This window comes from Girardinichthys multiradiatus, chromosome 6, assembly GCF_021462225.1.
Source record: "Girardinichthys multiradiatus isolate DD_20200921_A chromosome 6, DD_fGirMul_XY1, whole genome shotgun sequence".
Classification (NCBI taxonomy): Eukaryota; Metazoa; Chordata; class Actinopteri; order Cyprinodontiformes; family Goodeidae; genus Girardinichthys; species Girardinichthys multiradiatus.
In genome coordinates this window covers 21218762-21242397 of record NC_061799.1, presented here as the reverse complement: position 1 = coordinate 21242397, position 23636 = coordinate 21218762, and the positions used below count along the sequence as shown (strand labels likewise).

General features: G+C 39.3%; 1 protein-coding gene across 2 annotated transcripts; it reads right to left on the bottom strand.

Annotated features, from left to right (window-relative positions):
• On the bottom strand, window positions 1-22523 carry pax3a (paired box 3a). 2 transcript variants are annotated; one of them, XM_047367178.1, is made up of 9 exons: window positions 22123-22523; window positions 21408-21643; window positions 20472-20601; window positions 20204-20347; window positions 9701-9900; window positions 7682-7847; window positions 7349-7572; window positions 2022-2285; window positions 1-1111 (listed from the first exon to the last, which is right to left on the bottom strand). In XM_047367178.1, the coding sequence occupies exons 1-9, from the start codon at window positions 22205-22207 to the stop codon at window positions 1094-1096; spliced, it is 1467 nt and encodes a 488-aa protein (XP_047223134.1). In that variant the 5' UTR covers window positions 22208-22523; the 3' UTR covers window positions 1-1093. The 2 variants fall into 2 exon arrangements, with proteins under 2 accessions (XP_047223134.1, XP_047223135.1); XM_047367179.1 differs by having other exon boundaries at window positions 7349-7569; window positions 22123-22516.
• Between the last annotated feature and the right edge of the window lie 1113 nt (window positions 22524-23636).

Here is a 23636-nt window from a genome sequence, read left to right as displayed (position 1 = left end):
TAAACTTTCTGCATTTTGTACATTGTTTATTATAAATAGTAATAGTGCTATACTTTACACAAAACTTGGTACAATAACAAAAATATCACACAATTGTAAATTTTTAAAAAACATACAAAACAAAGGGAATAATTGACTTTGTGTCAGACTTAAGAACAGCGGAGCACTTGCAGAAAATGTACTGTAAAAAAAACAATTGAGCAACATTTAATAAATAAGGAAGGCAACTAAAAATTGGCAGGTTCTTGGTAACAACTAAATAAACATGCAAAGCAACAACAAAAATTAACAGTCAAGCTGACTATTGTATTCACTGGTTTAGAATTTTATTTATATATATTTTTTGGCAAAAGACTGCATGACTACATTCACTACTATCCATTGCTTGATAAGTTCCCCTGACTGATAAATGCGCACACCCAAAATTTTATACCACTGTAAAGAGAGAGCAGTTCATCAAGGATAGAACTGGAAACCCTCAAACTGTGTTCATTTACAGCACATGAGGTATGAATGTATTGCACTTTTTTTGGGTTGCACCGACGTCACTTAGCTTCAGCTCATGCTTTCTTGCTAGATTTCCAAAAGCAGCCACATTTTGATGTCCAACTTCATATGCATGAGTCTCATCAATATACAGTAAGAAATTGTGATGATCCAGTTTAACCCTTCAACCACAAAAGGCAACAGAGGCCCCTAGGGTGGAAAAGTCCAAATTACATCTCTGCCATATTTTAAGATTTAAATACAATGTCCTGAACATACAGTTCATACCTACTACCCCACCTCCTTTTTTTCCTGAATCACACAAAAAACTGTGCTTGGTCCTTGGAGCATGGCATGATGGGCATTGGTGGAGGTCTGTGCCTACAATCCTCATTTATTACAAACCAGCTGCTTCATTTCCATCACACCATTCAAAGTGTCTCTGCTTCTGATGAAGTAAAACCAAGTAAACCCTTTCACCTCCCCCACTACTGGTCTTGCTGTCCCCAGGACTGGAGAAGTTGGCAAAGGCAGTGGATGGCAGTGCTCTCCGGGTAGGAATGTCAGCATATGCATATGAGCTTCCTGCCTAGTCCACGTTGAAGCTTCATATAATGAAAGGCACCTATGATGGATAGAAAAAAATATTAAAGCTTTTCAGCAAAATGTCCCCATGTAATCAAATAGCTGAAATAAATAAATATAGAGTTTAAACATATGTTAGAGCAGGAGAGATTTTTTTTTTTTAATCCAGAAGGTTGTGGGTTTGATCAAGTTTTATTTTGGATCTCTGGCACTGCTTCACTGATCAATAACAATTCCAAACCTGACCTCTATAGGAACACATGGTTCTAATCCTGGCCTGCCAAGGGCTATAATCGCCCTCCTGTTAAAGAGCCAACTCACCATGCTTCCATACACACATAGCTGTGCTCATGTACAGACATGTACACATTTAACTAGAACCCCCCCCACCTTCCCCACCCGCCTAAACATGTGGTTTTCTCCCAGGACCCTGACTATATTAATGACATCAAGATGTTGCCACTGATGGGCAGGTCAACATGTGGTAATGTACCTTAGATCAGCCCTCCAACCCACACAATCCACCCTCCCTCTTGTCAAACATACTTTGGCAATGTGGCTAATTTTCTTTGGGCAGCTATCCTTGTTACACAGGGGTCATTACATGGGTAGGTGAGCTGCACTGTGGATTTGATAGGCAAGCTCATCACACAGGGTCATGAAAGAACTGTTCGCAAAAATGTGTGTATTGAGATAGAGACTGGGCCACCATAATGATGGTAATATAAACTGAAGTAACCTGGCCCCTGGCGATCCCTAAACACCAATGTAATTCCAGTGCAGCACATGGAGATTTGAGACGCTCCCTAATCAGAGGGGACTTTGCAATTACCTGCAGGTTCAAAAATATAGACTAAATCAACAGCCAGAGGATGGCATTGCAGAATGATGTTTCCTCTCAATGACAATCAGTAAGAATGAAACAGTTTCTAAAAACAAAGGTTTGCTACCTTGCTCTGACTGTACTGTCCATACTGGTAGCTAGGGTGGTGGTCCACAGCATATCCTGGGGAGGTGTAGGAAGGTGGGCAGTAAGACTGTGTGCTTGGTAGGGCAGGCATGCTGCTCAGGCTTGGAAGGGCCTCCAAGCGCTGAGAGCCATGACAGCTAGCAGCCATGGCTCCATTAGGCTCAAGGCCTCCTGTGAGAGGGGAGAGGGCAAAGTCACTCTGGGATTGATGCGGCACTCCACTCGGGTTCAGCAAGCCCATAACCTAATGGGAGACACAGAAGCATCAGATCGTTAGAACAAATGAAAATTTACATGAAAACGACATCAATGAAGTTTCTTGTATTCAGAATTACATACGTTCAATTTTCAACCATTTTTGTTTGATTTGTACTCTTATGAAAGAGTGTAGAAATCGATGCTACTATTTGGGTTAAGATAGAGTGTCTTTTCGTTCTCTGACAGAATTACCAACTCTCCTTGGACATGTTCTCTTTATCCTGACAGAGAAGCTGACATTGGCTTAGGAGTTGCATCTTTGTCCTCCCTAATCACATTCTGTCAGGATTTTATATATGAAAAAACACATTTGCATACAGTGCCTTGCAAAAACACTCAGACCCCCTGACTTTCAACATGTTGTCACGACACAACCTCAAACTTTAAGGTATTTTATTATGACTTTATGTGATATACAGCACAAAGTAGTGTATCTTCTCTTCTGTATAAATCCAGCTTTAATTGTTTAGAAATGCATTGCAGATTGAGGTTATGAAACAATATCCCAAGAACTGAACATCTCATAGAGCACTGTTCAATCCATTATATGGAAAAAGAAAGAGTATCACACAACTCCAAAACTACCAAGACATGACCATCCACCTACACAGAGAGGTGGGGAAAAGAGAGCACTGATTAGAGAGTCTACAGAGGTTCCCAGCTTAAATGTGAGAATCTGTTGCCAGGACAAGGATGACTTGTGCACTCTGCAAATCTTGCTTTAATAGAAGAGGAGCAGGGAGAACACCATGGTGAAAAGAAAGTCCTAAAACGTCAAGTTAAAACATTGTCTCAAGTCAGTAATTTGACACAACAAACAACAGGAAGAAGTGTTCTGGTCAGATGTCACCAAAATCAAACTTTTAGGCCTAAATGAAAAACACAATGAGCTAAAGAAAATTAACAGTGGTGGTGGCAGAATCATGCTGTGGGAATGCTTTGTTTCAAATGACATAAAAAAGCTGGTCAGAGTTGAATAAAAGATGTATGAACAATCCTGGACAAACACTTTTAGAGACTCCAAAGGACTTGAGACTTGGGATAAACGTTTGCCCTCCAGCAGGAAAATGACATTAAATTTACAGCTTGAGCTACAATGGAAAGGGTTAGATCAAATGCACATTTATGTGTTAAATTGTCCCAGTCAATGTCCAAACCCGAATCTAACTGAAAATCTGTGGCAAAAGACCTACAAGTTTTGTTGACAGAGACTATCTATTCAATCTGAATGAGCTAAATGACACTGAATGGAGTTGTATTGACTCTGGGGGCTGAATAGTCACACTGTTCTGATTTTTGTTTCTGATTTTTGTTCTTAAAAAAATGTCCAAACCATGTGTCATTTTCTTCAATAACATGCACAAAAATGTGTCGTTGTATTGTGACAAAATGTGAAAAGGTGAATAAATACTTATGTCACTGTTTATCTTAATTTTCTTTTTGTCAAACAAAAATCCAGCTGAAATATTTCCATAGCCACCATAAGAATTTGATAAATGTATGATGGTGATACCTTGTAACCTAAATTTACAGAAAGCAAAGCTCCTTTGTATGCATACATAAAAATGCCTTGTATCACATTACCTTTTATGTCTATCTCCAAAATCACCATGTCCTCATAAAGGAGGCCAAAGGGTACATGGGAAGCGGGAGTAATGTGTGTTTGTGTGCTAAAGCTACCTGTATGTGGATGTACATGCATGTGCGGCATATCTTTCTTTTTGTTCTGATGTCAGGACTGCCGGGGTATCAATGATCCACTGCGAACAGCTGCAAAAGGGTTTGCGTGAGAAGCAAAGTTGTGAAAAAGTCTAAAAAAAAAAATGCAATCCATGTTGAAGAAAATGGAGCAAAACCCAAACAGCCTCTTGCTGAATAGATGATTAAGAATGATGTGAAAACATAAGCTTTACGAACTCATTTTTATCAGAAAATGTACATGCACAAAGACAAAAGTAAACTTATATGTCTTCAATGTATGTAATTCATGGTGATCACTGCAAAAACAACTAAGCATACCACATAAACATAATTTATCTAAAATAAAGAAGGACATATGAGATAAATACGTTTTGCTAAGCAGATAAATAATTCATAAATAATAAGCCATCAAACTCATGATTTTCAAAAGATCTATAGTAGTATTATAAAATTAGGTCAATTGATTTCTCCTCACAGAATATAACATACTTTAAAGTACTAATAGTTTACTGGTATGTACATGCATTTGTCCAGAGTGTGTCTGACCAGCACACTCAGAACTACATGCGCTTTTGTGAGCAACTGAAACAGCAGCAGTTCCCCGATTGTCTGTTTTAAAGTTGTTCCGGAGATTAGGTACCAGGGGGGTGCAAATCCTGGCTGCTCGCTTCCTTGGTGAGAAAGGATTGCTTAGGTATGCACCAAATCAGAGCTGCGATGCCAGAGATAAAGAAAGCTCTTGGTCTGTCTGCATGTTCTCGGTGCATAGCTAACTGCTCAGATGAGAATATTGCTAAAGTAAAGCAAACTTCATCTAAAGCAGGACTGTGCTGTGTTGTGATATGACCATATCTGGAGTTAGTGTAAATCCTCTCATGTATACAGGATAATATGTAGAATAGGGCAGCCTTTAGAGACAAATCTGGACTTCAGATAACACAAGGGAGGTAATTTCTACAAAGATTGTGCACAAAATCCATAAAGCTGTGGCAATCTCACAAAAACTGAAGCTCTAAACTTTTTCCAAGTGCAAGAAGGTCCTTTGCTATCAATGTTAATGAATGTATTTCTCATTTCCTCTCTCTTATTAAGTTAAAATCTGAAAATTAATTAAATCATCATATGAAATAGAGAAAACTGTTTTGCAATATACATTCGAACAGCTGCAATGAATACATAAATTAAAACAAATTAGCCAACAAAGTGATTCATTTGCATAAATTACACAGTTTGTTAAGAGTGGCTAGATTACTTCATTCCAATCAATTATGACACTGGAACACTCAGTGATTGCATTACCAGACTGAGAAAACTCTTAAAGGAGGGTGGTGCAATTTGACAGATGAGATTTCCATTCTGTACCAGTTGTCTGCAAAGGTTAATGATGAAACCATGAACAGAGCCAGAACACCTTTGGCCTCTTTAGGAGCTGGAGTAGCTCTTTGACCCGTAGGTATTTGAACTACCACAACTAGTTACAGGAAGCAGTTTCCACCTTGCAGAACAGCTAAGCTTCAACAAACTAAATATCTGATGTACAGGCTATATGTTATTAGGGTTGTCAGTTTCCAAGAATTTGCACTTGTATTTTGCTTCCTCTCATGTTAACTCTCATTTTTCATTCATTAAAAACAGGTAATATTTTACGAGTATATATAGTTAGTTATTGAGGAGAAAAATATAATTGGAACTTACACATGAAAGCAGTCATTTATACCTTCAGCCTAAACAAGAGGCCTTCAGACCATTCTCCCCAAACAATGTTTACATCCTCAGGCATCAACAACAAAAAGCAACAAACCTGCCTGACATAGTTTTCAATTTTTTTATCAGTGCCTGACAGAAGTCGGAGATCCTCTCTCATGGGAATTAGTACCCAGCATGCAAAGCATGAGGGCTAGCCACCCTTTGTGGCTGCTAAAAGCTCGTTTTACGCCTGTTAGTCCATCTTCTTGGCGCGTAGGGTGCCACTGATGGACACTGATGACTGTGTAATCGACCATAATTGTCTTTTCAGTTTTGATTTGTGTCATCGTTCGACATCCACACATCCTTCCCCATGTCCGCTCCCTTTCTGCCTCTCCAGTGATGGACATTTGCCACATTTTAAATTCATCAAACTTTCCATCAGGATAAAGAAAAAATGGAAAGCTACAGAGTTCCTCATCCTGACAAGGTTTCATCAGTGTCGCGACAGTGACACCTCCTACAGCAGGTCACACAGAAGTATGTGTTTGTGTGCTATTATTTAACCATATGGTACACCTTGTGAAGCCCTCTGTTTACTGATATGTTAAATGTACGGTGGCGTGTGAGTATTACCAGCCAAGTTTAAAGAATGTGACGTGCCTGCGCCAAAAAAATGTATACATGTGAATGCACTTATTTGTGTACCTCATTTTAGGATGCAAAGACTAATGCACCTTTTCCGCATTATACACACAGCAACAACGCCCTCCTCTTACAGTGCATCTTACAACTGGGTCTTTCGAGAACACGGGCTGTGTGCTTTCAAAACATGCAGTGCAGATTACAGAACCAAACAGGCCTGACTTACATCTCCAAGGTGAATTCTGTGTTACAGTCCTCTTTGCATGCGGGTAAAATGAATTTAGAGCTTTAAATACAAGCAAAGTTGTTGTGCACCATCCTCAGCATGTTGTCTGCATCTGATTCTGCTGATCAACATATGATTTGACACTTCTGCTATGTGTGATTGCTACAGAATCCTGTATTACCCCTCCTAGTTCATAGTGGTTACGGGTATATAACTACCTCTTGAAGACATAATATTGGTGGGTCAATGTCAACCCCTCATTCCATGTCTGGCTTTTCAGTTCATCGCAAACTATAAAGAACACCGTAGCTCTTGGAAGGAAAGGATGATCTGAAAGGGGATTAAGACATGACAGAGCTTCAATTGAGAGCATGTAAACAGATTTTCACCTCAGCATGGTACTCCAGCTGCAACATGGCAGACAAGATTGCTCTGCAGAAGATTGTTAGGGGAGCTATGATGCTCACTGTATTGTTCCTACCCTCTTTCCAGGATCTTTTTAAGAGCAGGTAGAAGGCATTGAACTGCTGCCATCAGACAAATGGCACCGCAACGAGAACCATCAAACCTGCCACAAACTGTTAAAATGCTAAACTGGTGTTAAGATTATGCTCTATATTCTGGTACTTATATTTTCTGTTTATATTTTTTACATTTTTGTGGCTTATGTTTTCAATTTTTACACTTATCTACTAAATCATCCTAGAGAAACACTATATTGTTTCATTGTGTACACTTTGCCTAACAATGACGTGACAATAAATGATTTGATTGGATTCGATGTAACTGACCTGTGGTGAGATGGTGTTGCTGATGCTGGGGTTAACAGTGTTGGCATGTCCTGTCTGGGACACAAAGCTCTCTGAGTATCCTGAGAAGTTGTGTCTTCCAGAAGAAAGACAATATCCTGAGCCTCCTTCCTGGGAAGCTGTGGATGAGCTGAGCGCGCTCTGGTGCATGGAGGTGGGAGGCAGAGGCTGAGGCCGATGAACCGTACTTGGCTGATCGGAGGCTGCTGAGAATAAAACAGGAATTAATCATACTGTTGATTTTTTGTTTATGAGATTTGTTATTAGTTACAACAGTTTAGACATTAAAACAAATGTGTGTTTACATAGGCCCACCTTGGGGTATAGAGGTTGGAGGGTAAGGGCTGTCTGACAGCTGATAAGGCTGCAGGCCTGGCATAGCTGATGGTGGGAAACCACCTGGTATTAGGTGATTAAAAGCCATTAGTTGATTGGCTCCTGCTTGTTTCCTCCACCGAGCTCTTCTGTTGCTGAACCACACCTGAGAGAAAAATATCACTGAACATGAGAGAAATTCCTTCGTTGGCAAATATGTAGTTGCTTCACCATTTCTTAATATGTTCAGTGCCTTAGAAAAATCTTCATAACCCATAAACCTTTGGTCTTCTTACTGTCATGCACATTCTTGTGGTTTATTGGTATTTTATGTGATAGACCAGCACAAGTAGCACCTAATTGTGAAGTAGAAGAAAATGGATAGATGGTTTTACATTTTTTTATGAATAAAAATCTGATAGTTTTGACATACATTTGAATTTAGACCCCTTTTAACCTGATACCCCTTGATACAATCAAGGGCAACCAATGGCTTTCAGGAGACATCTAATTCTTAATAACAACCAACCAGTGTGTAATTGAATCTCAACATAAATACAGCTGATCTACAAAGACCTCAGAGGTTTGTTAGAGGACATTTGTGAACAAACAACATCAGAAAGGCCAAGGAACACAGCAGATTGATCACAAATGAAGCTGTGTAGAAGTTTAAAACAGCATTAGTTTATTAAACAATATCCTAAGCTTTGAACATGTCATGAAGCATTGTTCAATCCACCATCCAAAAATAGAGGATGGCTGGATAAGGAGATCATTAATCAGAGAAGCAACCAAGAGGCCCACAGGAGCTGCAGAGATTTCCCAGATGGACATAACTGTTGGCAGGGGAACTATATTTTTCAAGTAATCTTCAAATCTGGCCAAGCAGAAAGCCATTGTTTAAATGCTGCCAATGGAGGTCCTGTTTCTGGTTTGCAACAAGCCATCTAGCGGACACAGCACACATGTGGAAAAAGTTACTCTGCTCAGATGAGACAAAAATGAAACTTTTGGCCCACTTGCATAACTATACTGCATATCACCCTTCACATACCATCCCCACTGTGAAACATGGTGGTGGCAGGATTCAGCTGTGGGGAGGCTTTTCTTCAGCAGGAACAGTGAAGCTGGTGAGAGTTGATTGTAATATGCAGAAAAATACTGTAAAAAAACCTGTCAGAGGCTGCAGAAACCTAAGATGGGGGTTGGAGTGTCATCTTTCAGGAGACAATGAATCTAAATATACAGCGCTACACTAGAATGTTTTGCGCATAGTAATTTGTTAAAATGGCCAGTCAAAGTCACGACTTGAAAGCTGATGTTACACAGAGGATCTGCATCCAGTCTGCCTGAGCCTGTTATTTACCAAGAACATGCAAAAATATCGGTCTCTAGGTGTGCATAGAACATTTATAATGTTTCTTCCACTTCACAATAATGCAATACTGTTAGATGGTCTATCATATAAAATCACACATTATTCTTTGTAGTTTATTGTTGGAATGGGGCAGAATATGGAAATCCAGAAATAAATAGATCAGTAAGCACTATAAGTCTGCAGTGTTCCAGGTCATCTGTGCGAGGCCTATCTGTCCCTTCGCAGGAACCTGTGCTGATAGAGATCTTAACATCTGTTGAGTGCAGTAAAACCACATCTTTTGCGCTACTTCATATAAGGAGTTAATATAACACCAGAAGGCTGTTATGGTTTTAAAGACTATATCAAGAAGCTATCTAAATTGAGGATCTGTTTGCAGATCTTAACATGGCCCCCATTTGGCAAAATGTTGACAGAAATAGAAGGCTGTCTTTGTATAAAGAGGCTGCTGCGAGTGTCTCCATGTGCAGCAACATAGCTGGGGGGGTTCAGGGGTGTTTTGTGGATAGAACACATGTCAAATGGCTGTAAAGAATGTGTAGCAACATCCGAAGGCAACTTAACACCTGCATGTCTCAGAGTGAGTGACAGATCAATGTGCTGTCAAGATTTAGACTTCCATGTGTGCTAGTGTTTCTAACCTGAACTCGAGCTTCCGTCAGTTTGGCCCTCTGAGCCAGTTCCTCTCGGGTGTAAATGTCTGGGTAGTGCGTGCGTTCAAAGGCCCTCTCCAGCTCCTCCAGCTGCTCCGCGGTGAAGGTCGTCCGACTGCGGCGCTGCTTCCTCTTTAAAGGTAGGCCTGGCTCCGAATCCACGTCGGAAGCCTCGTCTGAGTGGCTTGCTGGAATTGAACAAATTAAGTACACCATTAGTTTATGATTCTGAGAACCTGCACACACAAGATAAGCCATTGCAGTTGATATTTGCACAATTGCCAGATCTTAGACAAGATATTATGCTGGCTGCAGATGTAATGATCAGAACACCCTGATTTCCTCCAAGGCCCTTCAAAATATCCTTGACAGACCTTTTAAGTGAATCCCGAGCAAAATACTTGATGTCATGCCCATCACATCCTGAATGTTAAAAATGCATGAATGTTTTCACCATCCTGAGCTGTTGAACTCAAAAGACGTGTTTTCTGAAGAAGATTGTGTAACCTTATATTGCTGATTTAGAAACTCTGTGTTTCTAAATCAGTTACAAGTTTTCTTTAAAAGAATAATTGCATCTTAGAAACATTAAATGCAAATTTCAGTCTGAGATATTGTATTACATCAACAAGGCAAGTTTGTTTAAATGTTTTGTATGTTTGTATGGTTTTAAGATCATTATTTTTGCTTTGTATCCAACCTTTTATCAGTTCAGGTAATGGTTTGAATGTTTAATTCAAAGCATATTCAGAAAGCATTCCCTTTTTCCCTATTAATGTCAATTAATTGCTTGGATTTTTTGATCATGTTTGATGTTTTTTTCTGTTTTACTTAAATAAAGGATTTGGAAATATATTTCAGTATGATTAATAATAAATGAAATCCTTGATAACATGAAGCTAATCTGATTTTAAAGCTGGTAAATTTATAAAACAAAAATCCTAATTATGAGAAATATGCTAAATCTCCTTTTCTTTCTTAAATTTGTGATAAATACCGATTAAAAAAGAATTCATCGATCAAACAGAACTATTTGATAGCTTAGGTTTTAGAGTCTGACTGAGACTGTTTCTATTTATGTACATTTAATAGTTTAACCCAACATATCAGCTGCTACACAGCACATTGCATAGAGCCACTTTAAATTGTGTCCTCCTGATTTCTTAAACTCCTCAGTGGTTCCCAGGGGATCAAAAGCAAAAGCCTGCTTGAACATGGATTAAAGAGGACAAGATCCCTCTGGGGCATCTATCGCCTGGGACACTGTGTCTCTCCTTGTGTTAGCCATGCTGTGTGGTAGGCTGGTATTCAGAAGCACATGGACGGCAGCCCTATGCAGGTGCTTCTTAATCTGCTTTTTCAGGACTAGAGGAACTGTCTGGGCTAACGGGGAAGGAGCCATAGCTTTGTAATTCAGCAGAAGAGGGGAATCAGTGAACATACGAAACTATATAGAGAAAAGATAATTTATGCATTTGTGTGGAGCTTCACTTTTATTAAAGAAATAATGAAGTCCTCAAAACTAGCATGACAGGCTTCTACTGTCCATCACCAGCAATCTTATCGCTTATCATTTTCTCCATTAAAAACATGCATCTGCTGTGTCTGGATTTTGAGTTTTCACTCAGTGGATGTGGCCTCTAATGATGTATCATAAACAGAGAGAGTTAAAATCCACTCCTAAATCAACCCCAACAAGAGTTTATCTGTTCACTGCACCTTTGCCATAAAATGAACAGACAGTGAAGAAATAAGATGCTCAAAAGCAAAAAGGCAGGTGTATGCAAGAGAATAGCTAGTGTGTCTCAGATGCCTTACTCTTCTTTATCCCTGTAGATTTATAGGCTTTAATTAAAAAAGTGCCAAGTCAGACATTGAGTGGGGGGGCGTGATCTCCCATTGCTTTCAGAGCCTCTGCAAGGAAGGCAGGAAATGTTTGCACCGGTTGCCAGTGTGTGTCTGACCAGGCATTACACATGGATTAGGCCTCTGGGAAAGCTGCAACTCATTGGCCCGCTGGCCATAAAAAGACCCTGACTCTGAGACAAGCTCATTATTAGATCTAAACCAGATCGAGGTGCCACGCTAACACGCAGACTCATTGAGGATCCTCTTGGAATGAGTTGTATGAGTTTTGAATTTATTTAACTAATTTTATAATTTAAAAGGTCTAAAGAAAAAATTATTCTGTACTGTTTAGAGAAGGAAAGCTTAGAAAACCTGGATGGCAACAGTTGTCCATTTACTCTGTTAACTTCAGTGTTACCCCCGCCCATTTATTTTTGCCATTTCCTCTTTTTCCCTTCCTGTTTTTATTATTTGTAGCTCTAGAGAAAACACTCCATCTTAGACTCTCCCTTAATGGCAGATGACAGTGATGCTTTTGTCATCCTCTGCTTGCTCTTTGTCTTTTTCTGTTTTCTTCTTCACCCACTTTTTCCCTTTATTTTTGGGGAGTGATGTGGCCAAGCCTTTGTATCACAGTGGGGAAAAGCCTGTGGCAGGGCTCTATTGGACCGATTACCACGCTCCATCTGTAGGAGCCATCAGGGACGCCCGGGCCCTCATTCAGGGGCCTGTCACCTGCCCAGCAGGGGAGCTGGGGCGGGTGAAGGGTAAGTTGGGGGCTGGAGTAGGGGAATGAGGAGTAGGAGGAGGAAAAAAGGAGCACAAAAGGGTCCAGAGAAGGGCCACTGGGGCTGTGGAGGGGCACAGCAGGGGAGCACCCCTATATCCCCTCCTTCCATGGCCTGAGGGACACAAAGCTGGGGGATGGGAAGTCAAAAGGGTTGACATGGAGAGGAGAAGGAAAGCTGAAGGCACCTGAAGAAGATGCTGGGGGTGGAGTGTGTTGGGTACACAGCTATGGTGAATGAGGGGTGGCAGTGATTGTTAAAAAATGGGACCTGTCTTTTTCACCTCAGCCATTCACATCACTTGTCTCTTTCCATGGATTCACCCAACGCTATACATCCACATCTCTGACACTTTCAAACACTGTTCTAACACTTCCTTGGAATGATTTAAGCCAGGCTTGTTCCCACACATTTCGCACAACAATGAAAAGAGTTGATACTGGGCATATAAAGGGAAGCCTTGGCGTCATTACTTTAACGCCCAAATCAAATTTTATGCAGCAGATAAAGCAACCGGGGACCTGGGAATATTCTATCCCTGTCTGTAACCAGAGGAGATTTTAAGATCCCACACAGGATAAGAGCCTTTAGGCAGTCAGGTTTCTCCAACACACCAGCTAATACTTTGAATACTGTAACCCAAAGACCTAAGGAAAATTACATTTTACAGTACAGTTGGAAACCAGTTTAACTGATATATCATTAATTCAAAATTTGTTGTAAATTTAGGAAATTATTCATTGGAATGTCGTATTTTAAACTCTGGAGTAACCCAGGGCTCACCTTTATGGCTTAACTCTTTTTATTTTTATATGCTGCCATTGGGGGTGTAGGTGAAGTGACATTCATTTTCACAGTAATGCTCAAAACACACAGATCTTTTTGTCTGTATCCCCTTATTACAGAAGACCAATTGATGCATTTTTTAACTATATTTTAGCTATTAATTAATTGATGACCCAGAACTTTCTTCAGCTCCATCAGAACAAAACTAAATATTTAGCATAATCCTCAGAGGCAGAAGGTTCCAGAGCAACTGAGCTCTGGCAATGAACTCTTCATAACGAGAGAAAAGATTTGCTTTTGTCATACTGGGCCTACTGTTCATGTCCTGTGGAAAAGGTCTTCGGTTAGTATCCAAAGTGAGAATTGAAACTTACAGTGAGGTGTCCTTTTCCTGATATGACCCTTACCTACGGAACAACTTTTCTGAAGACCTAAGGGTAGTTGAGACTGTTGACTTTTTTAAATAGCAAACTACTTGTACAAACCAATTTATTTAGTCAGGCTTCAAGTTAAAGTTTAATCATTGTTTAGAATTTATTTATATTCCATTATTTACATTATTATTCCGTTAAGATTTCTTTATTTAACAATTGTAGCACATTTTATCCAATCTTTTTGATTATATTGTATTTGCAATAATTTTTACATTTTATTACACATATTTATGATCGTTGTATTCCTACATTTAAAATTCCTATGTTTTATATTTCTAGTTTTAAGTTTTTTTTCTTAATGGATTTTTGTAGTTATTTGCAATCTTTCCTAACTACATGATTGTGTTTTCTCAGTTCATCATGTTCTATAATTGCTCTTGCATTTGTTTATTTTTTGTTTGTTTGTTTATTTAGTTTGATCATTTCTAGTGGGTTACACCTAGCTGTATAAAACCTATTACACAAATAAAGTCTGAGTGACTGGTTAATTGATTAGTAACTGTTCCATACTGTTGTGTGTTTTTAATTTTCCTTGTGAAACTTTTTTATTTATTATTTTGCACTTTAACAGATCATGGGACTTGCTTACATGCCATTTAAAGCATAACCCTGACAAGGACTGCAGATGTAAATTAGCCTATTTGGCTATATCAGGCACATTAACATGATGGACTGACAAGCTCATGTTAACGAATGTGCATTGTTCTCTTTAAACAAACACTAAAATCAAATGTGTTTCTTTACTGAAGAGAGATAGGTGGAAACAGACAAAAATGATGAGAACCTGGTGAAGTTCCAGTTCTAATAGCTTCATCAGTAGCAGAAGAGCTTCTAATATGCACATAAAAAAATCCCCCCAGAAAATTCCAGAGCGGATTGCTGAAGTGAAGACAAAGGTTGATCTTGCTTACAGCACAGACTCGTCCTGGCAAACATCCCACCCTCACTCATCCGTCAGGAGACGTTAATAAAAGTAGATATTCAAAGCTACGCACAACCACATCTCGCTTGTGCAAAGAAATTCACACCCATGGTTTGAAATGGTAAGTAAAAGAAATGGAAAGTGTGACAAAGCATAAGAAATTAAGAATCGCATATGGAAAGAGAACCCAACACATATGGGACAGTTTATGGTCTTGTCTTAGTAGGGGCTGGCTTGCCCATCCTCCTGGGGCTTTTAATAGAGAAGGTAATTGAGCTGGTGACATGTGTTCGCAATGCAAAACAAAGGGCATAAGAGACAAATGAACTCGCTATTTGCCCAGGGAAGTAGATCTGGCCTTTTCAGGCCAGGGAGTGTGGTGCGAGTAGGCCACTGAATAAAATAGGTGGGCGCTGCATAGAGCCAAAGCGAGCAGATGCACACGGGGGGCGGGGGGAGAGAATGGTAAACTGACAGCTTTTCGACTCAGCTGGGGTTAACAGTTTAAGGGGAAAAATGGGAGTGAGTGGGCTTCTCACTTGACTTGCTAAAGAGCCCCTAGAAACCTGCAGCTGCCTGGGAAGGGGGGTGGATAGAAATAAATAGCAAGTGAGATGATGATGTGATGGACACAAAACAAAATTAAGTGAAAGAGCGCAGGAGGTTGGCACTTAACGGACAAAGAAGGAGCTGGCGATATGAAGCTGAAAGATGTATCTCTGTCTAACACTGCAGCAGTGACAAGAAGCCACGAATGGCCCTGCGTGGCTATTATATGTGCCCAGTGTGTGATGGTTATTTTTCCGTTCCAGTGCGGTGAACTTACGTGACAGTTTCACGGTGGCATTTCCACCCTCCGTGTGGAGACAAAGCAACTTGCAGAGCCCATACTGGGCTGCAAGCAAAAAAGGCTAGTCCATCGCACGTTTCAGTCAAACTGAGACTAACTAGCAAAAATGACCAAACCAAGCACCTTATTTCAAGAAAAAACTATTGTGTTTTAAAAACATCTAGGAAGGTGTTTTAAAATATTTAACTACAAAGTAGCACAGGACCCTTGCTTTGAAAACCCATACACAAGTTCTTCAGTTGACATCTTTTCCAAACATTATCCTAACCTCCAGTTCCTGGGGCCTAATAGTTGTAACAGTCAAGTGACCCTAATTTGGCCCCTGACCTTTTTGCAGTGACTGCACAGCACTGCAGTGAAAACAGCCTTACAGATGGCTCTTTAACAAAACTTCAGAAACACTCAGCAGAAAACAAATATCCTCACTGCCTTGGTCACGTTGTGTTCAACTACTCAAACCCAGTGTAATTTTTTTTTATGTATTTTATTCTCAGTTGGTGCATATGCAGGGTTCTAGTACACCAAACCTAAATACAAAAAGCCATCAATCAATCAGTAACAGAGTTCTGCTGGCATGTCCATAATGTGCAATGTGCAAGACGAAAGAGCTCCACAAAAACTGATCCTAAACAAAGTTAAGTGACTGACAACACTGTCTGGCTTTACTCAATTAACCATCCCATTGTGTCCCTCTTTGCAAAGTCCCCATGCCCCCGACCCTTTTCTCCTCACACCCCTTTATCCTCCCCATCACAGAGTTTTGCTTGGGTAATACTTGGATGAAATAGAAAGCTCTTTTTTCTGTTGGGGCTCCTCTTCTTGACCTTCTATTGCTTGCTTCTTCTCTTTTCAGTGACTTTGCAGTGTCTCTGGGGTTAGTCAGGGAGAATGCAAGGAGTACATCAGCGCCAAGGGGCTGGCTTGGGGCAGGACCCCGGCCCATTACTTCAAAGTTGGCCTGCATTCATTAATTGTCCTTTGAATTAATATTGGGGGATCACAATGTGGGTGCCAACAGAGAAAGAGGCATTAATGAAGCATGGAGTCTGTATTCAGTTGCAGATCAGCCAGTGTGGATTTTTTTAGTCTTGAGAATCATGCCAATGGAGAAGGAGAAAGTTTAGACTGCTTATATTACCTTTCAAAAGTATTCATTCCCTTTAAATTTGTTTTCACATTCTGAGATAACCCATCCATAAACTTTAAATGTATTTTACTGGTATTTTATGTGATAGACTGACACAAGTAGGTAGTAATTGGGAAGTGAAAAAAAATACAGTTTTCCATTTTTCTCCAGATAAAAATGATTAAAGTAGGCCGTGCATTTGTATTTAGCAACCTATACTCAGATACTCTTACGTAAAATCCAGCATAACCAATTGCCCTAATAAGTAAATAGAGTCCACCTGTGTGCAATTAAATCTAAGTATTCCTTGAATCTCAGTACAGTTCTGTAAGGCCTCAGAGGTTTTTAGAGAACATTAGTGAAAAAAAACAGTACCATCAAGGTCAATGAATACACCAGAATATCGTTAGAGGAACTGCAAAGATTCACATCTCAGGTGGGGAAAGTCTGTTGAAAAGGCATCTGTAAGTCCCATACTGCAAAAATCTGGCCTTTGTGGAAACGTGCAATTTGCCAAGAGTCATGTAGAGAACACAACAAACAGGTGGAAGATGGCCTGGTCAGATGAGAATAAAATGGAACGTTTTAGCTTACAAGACATATGGTATATGTTGTAGAAAACTACCACTGCACATCACTCAAAAGACACCAACTGAGTTTGAGGCATTTCACAAAGAATAGGCAAAAAAGTATTTAGATGTGCAAAGCTGGTAGAGACATACCCTAAAAGATTTTGTAATTAACTTAGGCGGGCTGAATACCAATACTCTCCACACTTTAAAGATCTTTAAACCATACAACATTTTCTTTCTACTTCACAGTACTTGTGCTACAGCCTCTCTGTCTAAATTTCTGAATTATGCTTTTATTCCTCAGCAGCCTAGCACAATAAACGAGCAATATAAATACTAATACCGGAAAAAGGAGCATAAAGCCCTCATATAATGTTCTGCAATATCCAGCCCTGAGAGGAAAAAAGAAATGTGGCAACAGCAGACATTCCTATGGCTGCATTAGGGCCTTCAGTCACACAATCTAAAAAAATCCAAAAATATATATCTCTCTGTTTACATTTAAAGGATATTACCACACTACTTTAAAAACATCTTTGCTCTGTGTAAAAGTGATTTATCTGCAATCAAATCTTGAGTCAGCTTAAAGATAGAATAGATATAGAAAGCTTTTGATATATTTTATCTCAGCTGGTTTTTGAACTAAAGACTACACACACATTTTAAATAGCGTCACAACTCGACATACGCTGCAGCGCAGACATTAACTCTCCAGTCCTTCTCACTTTCACATAATATCCCTCATCCTAAACCCATGCCAAGATCCCAGGGAGCCTGTATAGCCCCAGTTTATTTACACAAACAAAGTCCCACTCAGCTCCTGTGACAAAAGCAGCTAAATCTTTCATGTTTTGTCAGCACTTGATTCCTCCTGTCCCTTTGGCTATTTGCCTGCCCCTGCACAATGGAGGCAGGAGAATGGCAGCAGATTGTTGGAATGCACCTCAATGAGACCAATTATTACATGTTGACTGCGTTCACCATGGCACATTTGAAAGAACTGGGCTCATTCACTCTGGCTCTGCAGGACTCCCTTTTAAAGAAAAGTTATCCTTTTGACTGTTTGTATTTCTGAGCTTTCTTTTTTTATCCGCCTTCTTCTTTCTGTCTTCTCCTCCCCCCCCCCTCCATCCTGTCATAAAAGATCTTGAAAGAGTGGCTGTCTTTCATGACTTTGGTTACTTTAATTAGCTAAATGAGGCTAAAGGCTAATGTGCTAACACTAATAAATGGAGGATGCCATCAATTAAATCAATCACCTTAATAGCAACAACAACAATTTTGACACTAATGCATGACTAAATAATAAAATGAAAATTATATGAAAGCAAATGAATTCCTCATCAATAAAACTAATAAACAGAAAATAATTTCTTAAATTCTGAGAAAGAATATTTGCTATTCAAGCTTAAAAAAATATAATTGTGCACATTACTGCAAAAACGCCTCTTCCCACAATGTTCCAGCAACTTTCTGATGCCACGGTGTACTTTATCCAAAAAACCTTAGCTCTCCTTTTCCCAGACAAATAAATCTAAATGAGTCAGCTTTGATCTTAGCACTTAATGGAAAGCCAACAATAGTTGTAAAGGAGAAAGGGGCAGAGAGCAACAGGCCTCTACCCACCACAACAATGGCCTCTGCAAACACCTACTTAATCAATATTTGGCCAGAAGACCCTGTCTCAGTCCCCAAACCACCCTTTTCACATTCTAATGAAGTGCTATAAAAGAGAAAAAACAACTACTGCTTTCCACAAAGAGACACAAGAATGAAAAAGGACTGATCTGGATTAGGGAACGTTCTTAAATTTAGGATGTTACTCAATAAACTTAGGGTTTAAAAAAACTAATGATCAAATACAAAAAATGCCCAATTGTGCACACATTTTTTATATAAGGCACATTCCTGAGACTTAAACTAGGCATTCTAACTTTGATTACTCTATTTTATTCAGAATAATCAACTCCTCTTTTTTACCAAGTCAGTGGATTTGTCCCGCTATGGCTATGGCCTATAGAAGGGGTGGAAATTGTCCCAACCAGACCCCCGTATTAAATGTGGGCGCCCAGGGCCAAAAGGAAAAGGGGGCGGACTTCAGTCCGAGATGAAAGTGGAGAGAAATAAAGGGTTTGGATTTAATCTAGTGAAGAGAACAGTTTCCATGTGCTCGCTTGCTGAAGGCGTCAAGAGCGCTGCGCAAAAACAAAAAAGAGCTGCGTAAAAATGACGAAGACGTTCAGTTCGGTTTAGATCTAATTTGAGTTTTTCCTCTACAAATTAGGTCTAAACTGTTTTTTTCTTAGACTACTTTAAACAAATTTACAGCATTGTATTAAAAGCGCAAATATGCGGACAGTAACATCATCTCAAGAGAACACGCTATTAATAATTAACTATATTGCGTGTTTTATGTTCGGGTTTCTTTTTGAACAAACCTGCTGCGTCCCCAACAGGTTATAAATCAACAGGTGTTTGTCCAACAGTCTTGGCTTTAAAAGTAAAGCAAACCGTTGACAGTGACAGAAGGCTCGAAATTGGCATTTCTTTGTGCAATCAGGGCGCACTGGCTCCCTGAATAATTCATCACTCATTCCGAGTTCATAATGTTTCCTCTCACCCTCTTTTTGTCGGGGCAGTTTTTTGTCTCTCTCTTTTCTATCCTCATTATTTAAAAAAATGCCTGGTATCTTTTTGTACGACGCCGCGCTGCTTGCTGGAGTTTGGCTTTTGTGCGCGTCAAGCTGAGGTGTGAGACTCAATGGAGTCTCCGCGCTTTGTTCGATGAAGTTCATCCTCAAGTGTCCGATTAAGTGCAAGAAAAAAAAAAAGACGTTCTCAGGCTTGGAAGTTAGACAAATGTTGGATTTTTTGAGAGCTTGTCTAGATAGATTTTGTTGTTTGTAGTTGGCCTCAGTGTATGCGTAAACCGCTTAAAACCTTAAATGCTACACTTTTATAGAGACGTCTAAACTATAAATAATCAAAATAAAGTACTATTATTATTATTATTATTATTAGCTAATGTGCATTCTCTCGTTGAGAACTTATTTCTGCATAAGTGAACCTAATAATGCTAGCTTTATTGAAACCAGATCTCCATAGTCTTCCGTTTTGTTTTCAATATTTTAGTTGACATGTGAGAATGTTAAACGTTGGACTTACATCTGTCTCCCAGGATGCCGTCGATGCTGTGTTTTGTCCGGGGTTCGCTCTCCTCTAGCGTCCTCTTCACCATCTCATCATCCTCCTCCTCGTCCTCACCAACTCCTCCAAACTTAGAACGCATGATGCGGCTGATGGCGCTCACTGCGAAACAGTGAAGACAGGGACAACTTAGTAAAGTTTTCATAAAGGTGCAGTCCAAAACACTTACAAAAAGCTCGAAATGTCAGCGTTTTGTTATTTGTTGGTAATTAATCTTTAGGTCTACCTGAGGGGACGTTGTTCCTGTCGCAGATTCCATCTTTCAGTAGTTTGTCCCTGATTTCCCAGCTGAACATGCCGGGATTTTCTCTTTTGTACTCCTCGATCTTCTTGTCCACTTCAGGAGAAGCACTTTGCTTTATGGAGATAAATAGGACAAGTCATGTTATATCAAGTTTTAATAAATGGTCTGGAAGAAAGCACAAAGTCACGTAACGCGGCAAATTTACACTTACACGTCATTATCATCCACAGAGCTCTGATGGAAACCTGACACTTTATCAATATTTGTATAGTTTTAAAAAACTTAAAATGACAGCACAACAGGTTTACCTTGCCGCGTTTCACACAAATTATCTAATATAGATACAATAGTAGGTATATTAGGTTTTTTAGCTTGAGCTTCCCTGGGACCTAAAGTTTCATTTTATTTAAAGAAAAATAAATTAATAGTATAAATTAAAGGTTTAGACAGACTTTGTTATTATATGTTTTACAACAGCAGAAATCAATCTGTTTAATATAACGCCTAATAATGGTTGGACATATTAGCAGAAATGTATTTGTTAAAAAGGATGTACAACTATTCTTACCTATGTCTAACAAAATTAGAAAACGAGGAGGAACATAAACAAAAGTTAATTTGTATCTGCCCATTTTATCACAAGGTGATTGAAAGTTATTTTATATGAAAATAAGGAACAACGATAAAAGGTTACAACAAGAACAAGAATTATATTAAAAGAATAACAGAAAATGTGCTCAATTTAAAAGAGGTCGTGATAAAAACAAAAACAATGACCGTTTCAGAAGTTCTTAGTTTTTCAGGGAGTTGGTACCAGAGCTCAGAGCAGGAACTAAATGCCCTTGTTTATCTCCTTGTTTATACGATCAGGTAATTTCTTTGGATAGAAAAGACAACTCCCTGCGCTGCGCGTCTTACCTTTGGTTTGCTGCCTCCGATGGCTCCCGGCCTGATGGAGCCCGTCTCCTGGTACCGGCAGAGGATCTTGGAGACGCAGCCGTGGGACACCCTCAGCTGCCGGGAGATTACGCACGGCCGGACCCCGTGGTGGGCCATCTCCACGATTTTGTGGCGGATGTGGTTGGGGAGAGGTCTGCCGTTTATGAAGACTCCTCCGAGCTGGTTGACCCGACCCTGTCCTAACGGAGTGGAAACTGGAAAGGGAGCGCTTTTATTCAGCCGAATACTGTATGTTCCCAATAACGCATAATCTAACACCTAATATAGTAGGGTAATGTTTTAAAATAGTATATATTGATATAAAAAATGACCAGACCGTGTACTGCAAAGTAAAAAAAACAAAAAACAGCTTTTACAAAAATATATTCATTTCTGGTTTACTAAGAAATGTCTATTTGCATCACAAAACCTTGAATAAAATATAAATGAAAAAAAGTTTGGTATAAATTGAATAATAAATGTACTCTATAATGTGAAATCTTTTTTTTTTCTTGAAAAATATGGTGCTGTTTATTTTTGGGAGGGGATTTTTTGGTTTTACAAAATGACATTTTGTTTTACAACATCATAATTTTCCAAATGCAAAATACAAAAAAAATCGAGTTTAACAAACTTGCAGAAGTTTTTCTCAAGTTCTTCTCATGTCCACCCGCAACTGGTGGTGACCTCTTACCTTCCAGGGAGTATCCTCCCCGTGTGTAGTTCTGGTGAGGAGTCGGTCTCATCATTCTGGGCAAACCTCCTGCCAGCGCCGTCATATTTCCTTCGATCTCTGTCACTTGGAGCAAACCTGCCTCTGATGCGTGCTTTTAATCCAGAGAGAAATTACCTCTTGTCAGTTTTGTTTCATTTACCATTTAGCACCGTCTGGATTCCTGAGTAACAGGTTGCCACAGATGGAGAAGAAAAGTGAATCCAGGCCGAAGGGATGTTCCCAGCGGTGGGACAGGGATCGGGACGAGTTTGGAATTGATACTCCGAGTTGAGGACGGTCCTCGGGTGATAAGAAAGATGCTCTGACAGGATGGATGTTGGTCAAAGATTTTTATCTGTGGACGCTTTCCCCTCTGACTCCCAGTTGGGCGCCCTGATTGGTTAAGGAACCGGACATTAGGAAGTAGGAGGAGCTCTGTGATAGGACAGAAGGAGTTGAAGTTGGGGTTGGATTGACCTCACGGGGTCAACTTGTCACGAGAGTCTTTAAAGTTTTCGCCAAACAATAAATGTGTTTGATAAAGCAAACACATTTTTGTCAGTGAGCCACGAGCCACTCTACTGAGGTGGAGAATCACTTGACACCTGGTCCAGGTGGTCAGTGACATATTCTACCGACAAATGAGACCACACGAAGCTGAAACATTATTAGTTCTGATTCCAATGTGCAAACATACATGTGTTTCTGTCTATATGTGTTAGTGATTATCAATCCTGCAATAAACATTAGCTATATGCTTGTCAAGAAACAAGGAACGATAATCCCACCTTGGAGGAAAACAAATCTATTTAAATGGATTTAGATTTTCATTATTGTTTTATAAAAATGTTGATATAGAACATGCAATATGATATATTTGTGTTTCAAACTGACAAAATCTTTACTCATATTAATATTCAAAGACAACTGATATATACTGATGATGTATACTTAAGTCAAAATATTATACTGTGTAGAATGTCTGATTTTTGAAAGAGTAATACATCAAAATACATCTAGAAAACATTACCGTGATTTTTACACAGGGTATATACATTTTCCTAAAGATGCAAATCGTCAAATATATTAGACATATAATGATGATTTGTCTGACTGCAAGTATGGCTAAGGCAAATTTGTCTTAACTTAGTATGTTTATTTCTCATCTGTGTAAAATATCAGAATACTTCAAACAAGATACTATATTGGTTTTTACATGTCTGTTCTTGTGCTATATAGTATATTGTGATATATGTATATGTTAGGTAGAGAAATATGACTTATTTTTTCTTTTTGAGGGGTGTGGAGAAAAATTTATATGATACACATCAGTAAGTAAATTATACATTTATGTTTGCTGTTATAGCAAAATATTTGAAATAAAGAAACATGTTGTTTTTGCAATTTCTATCCACAATTCAATGATAACTGACTGATGCAAATGCCAAGAAGTTGAAATATGATTTTAGAAATTACTTCCCAGCATAGACTAG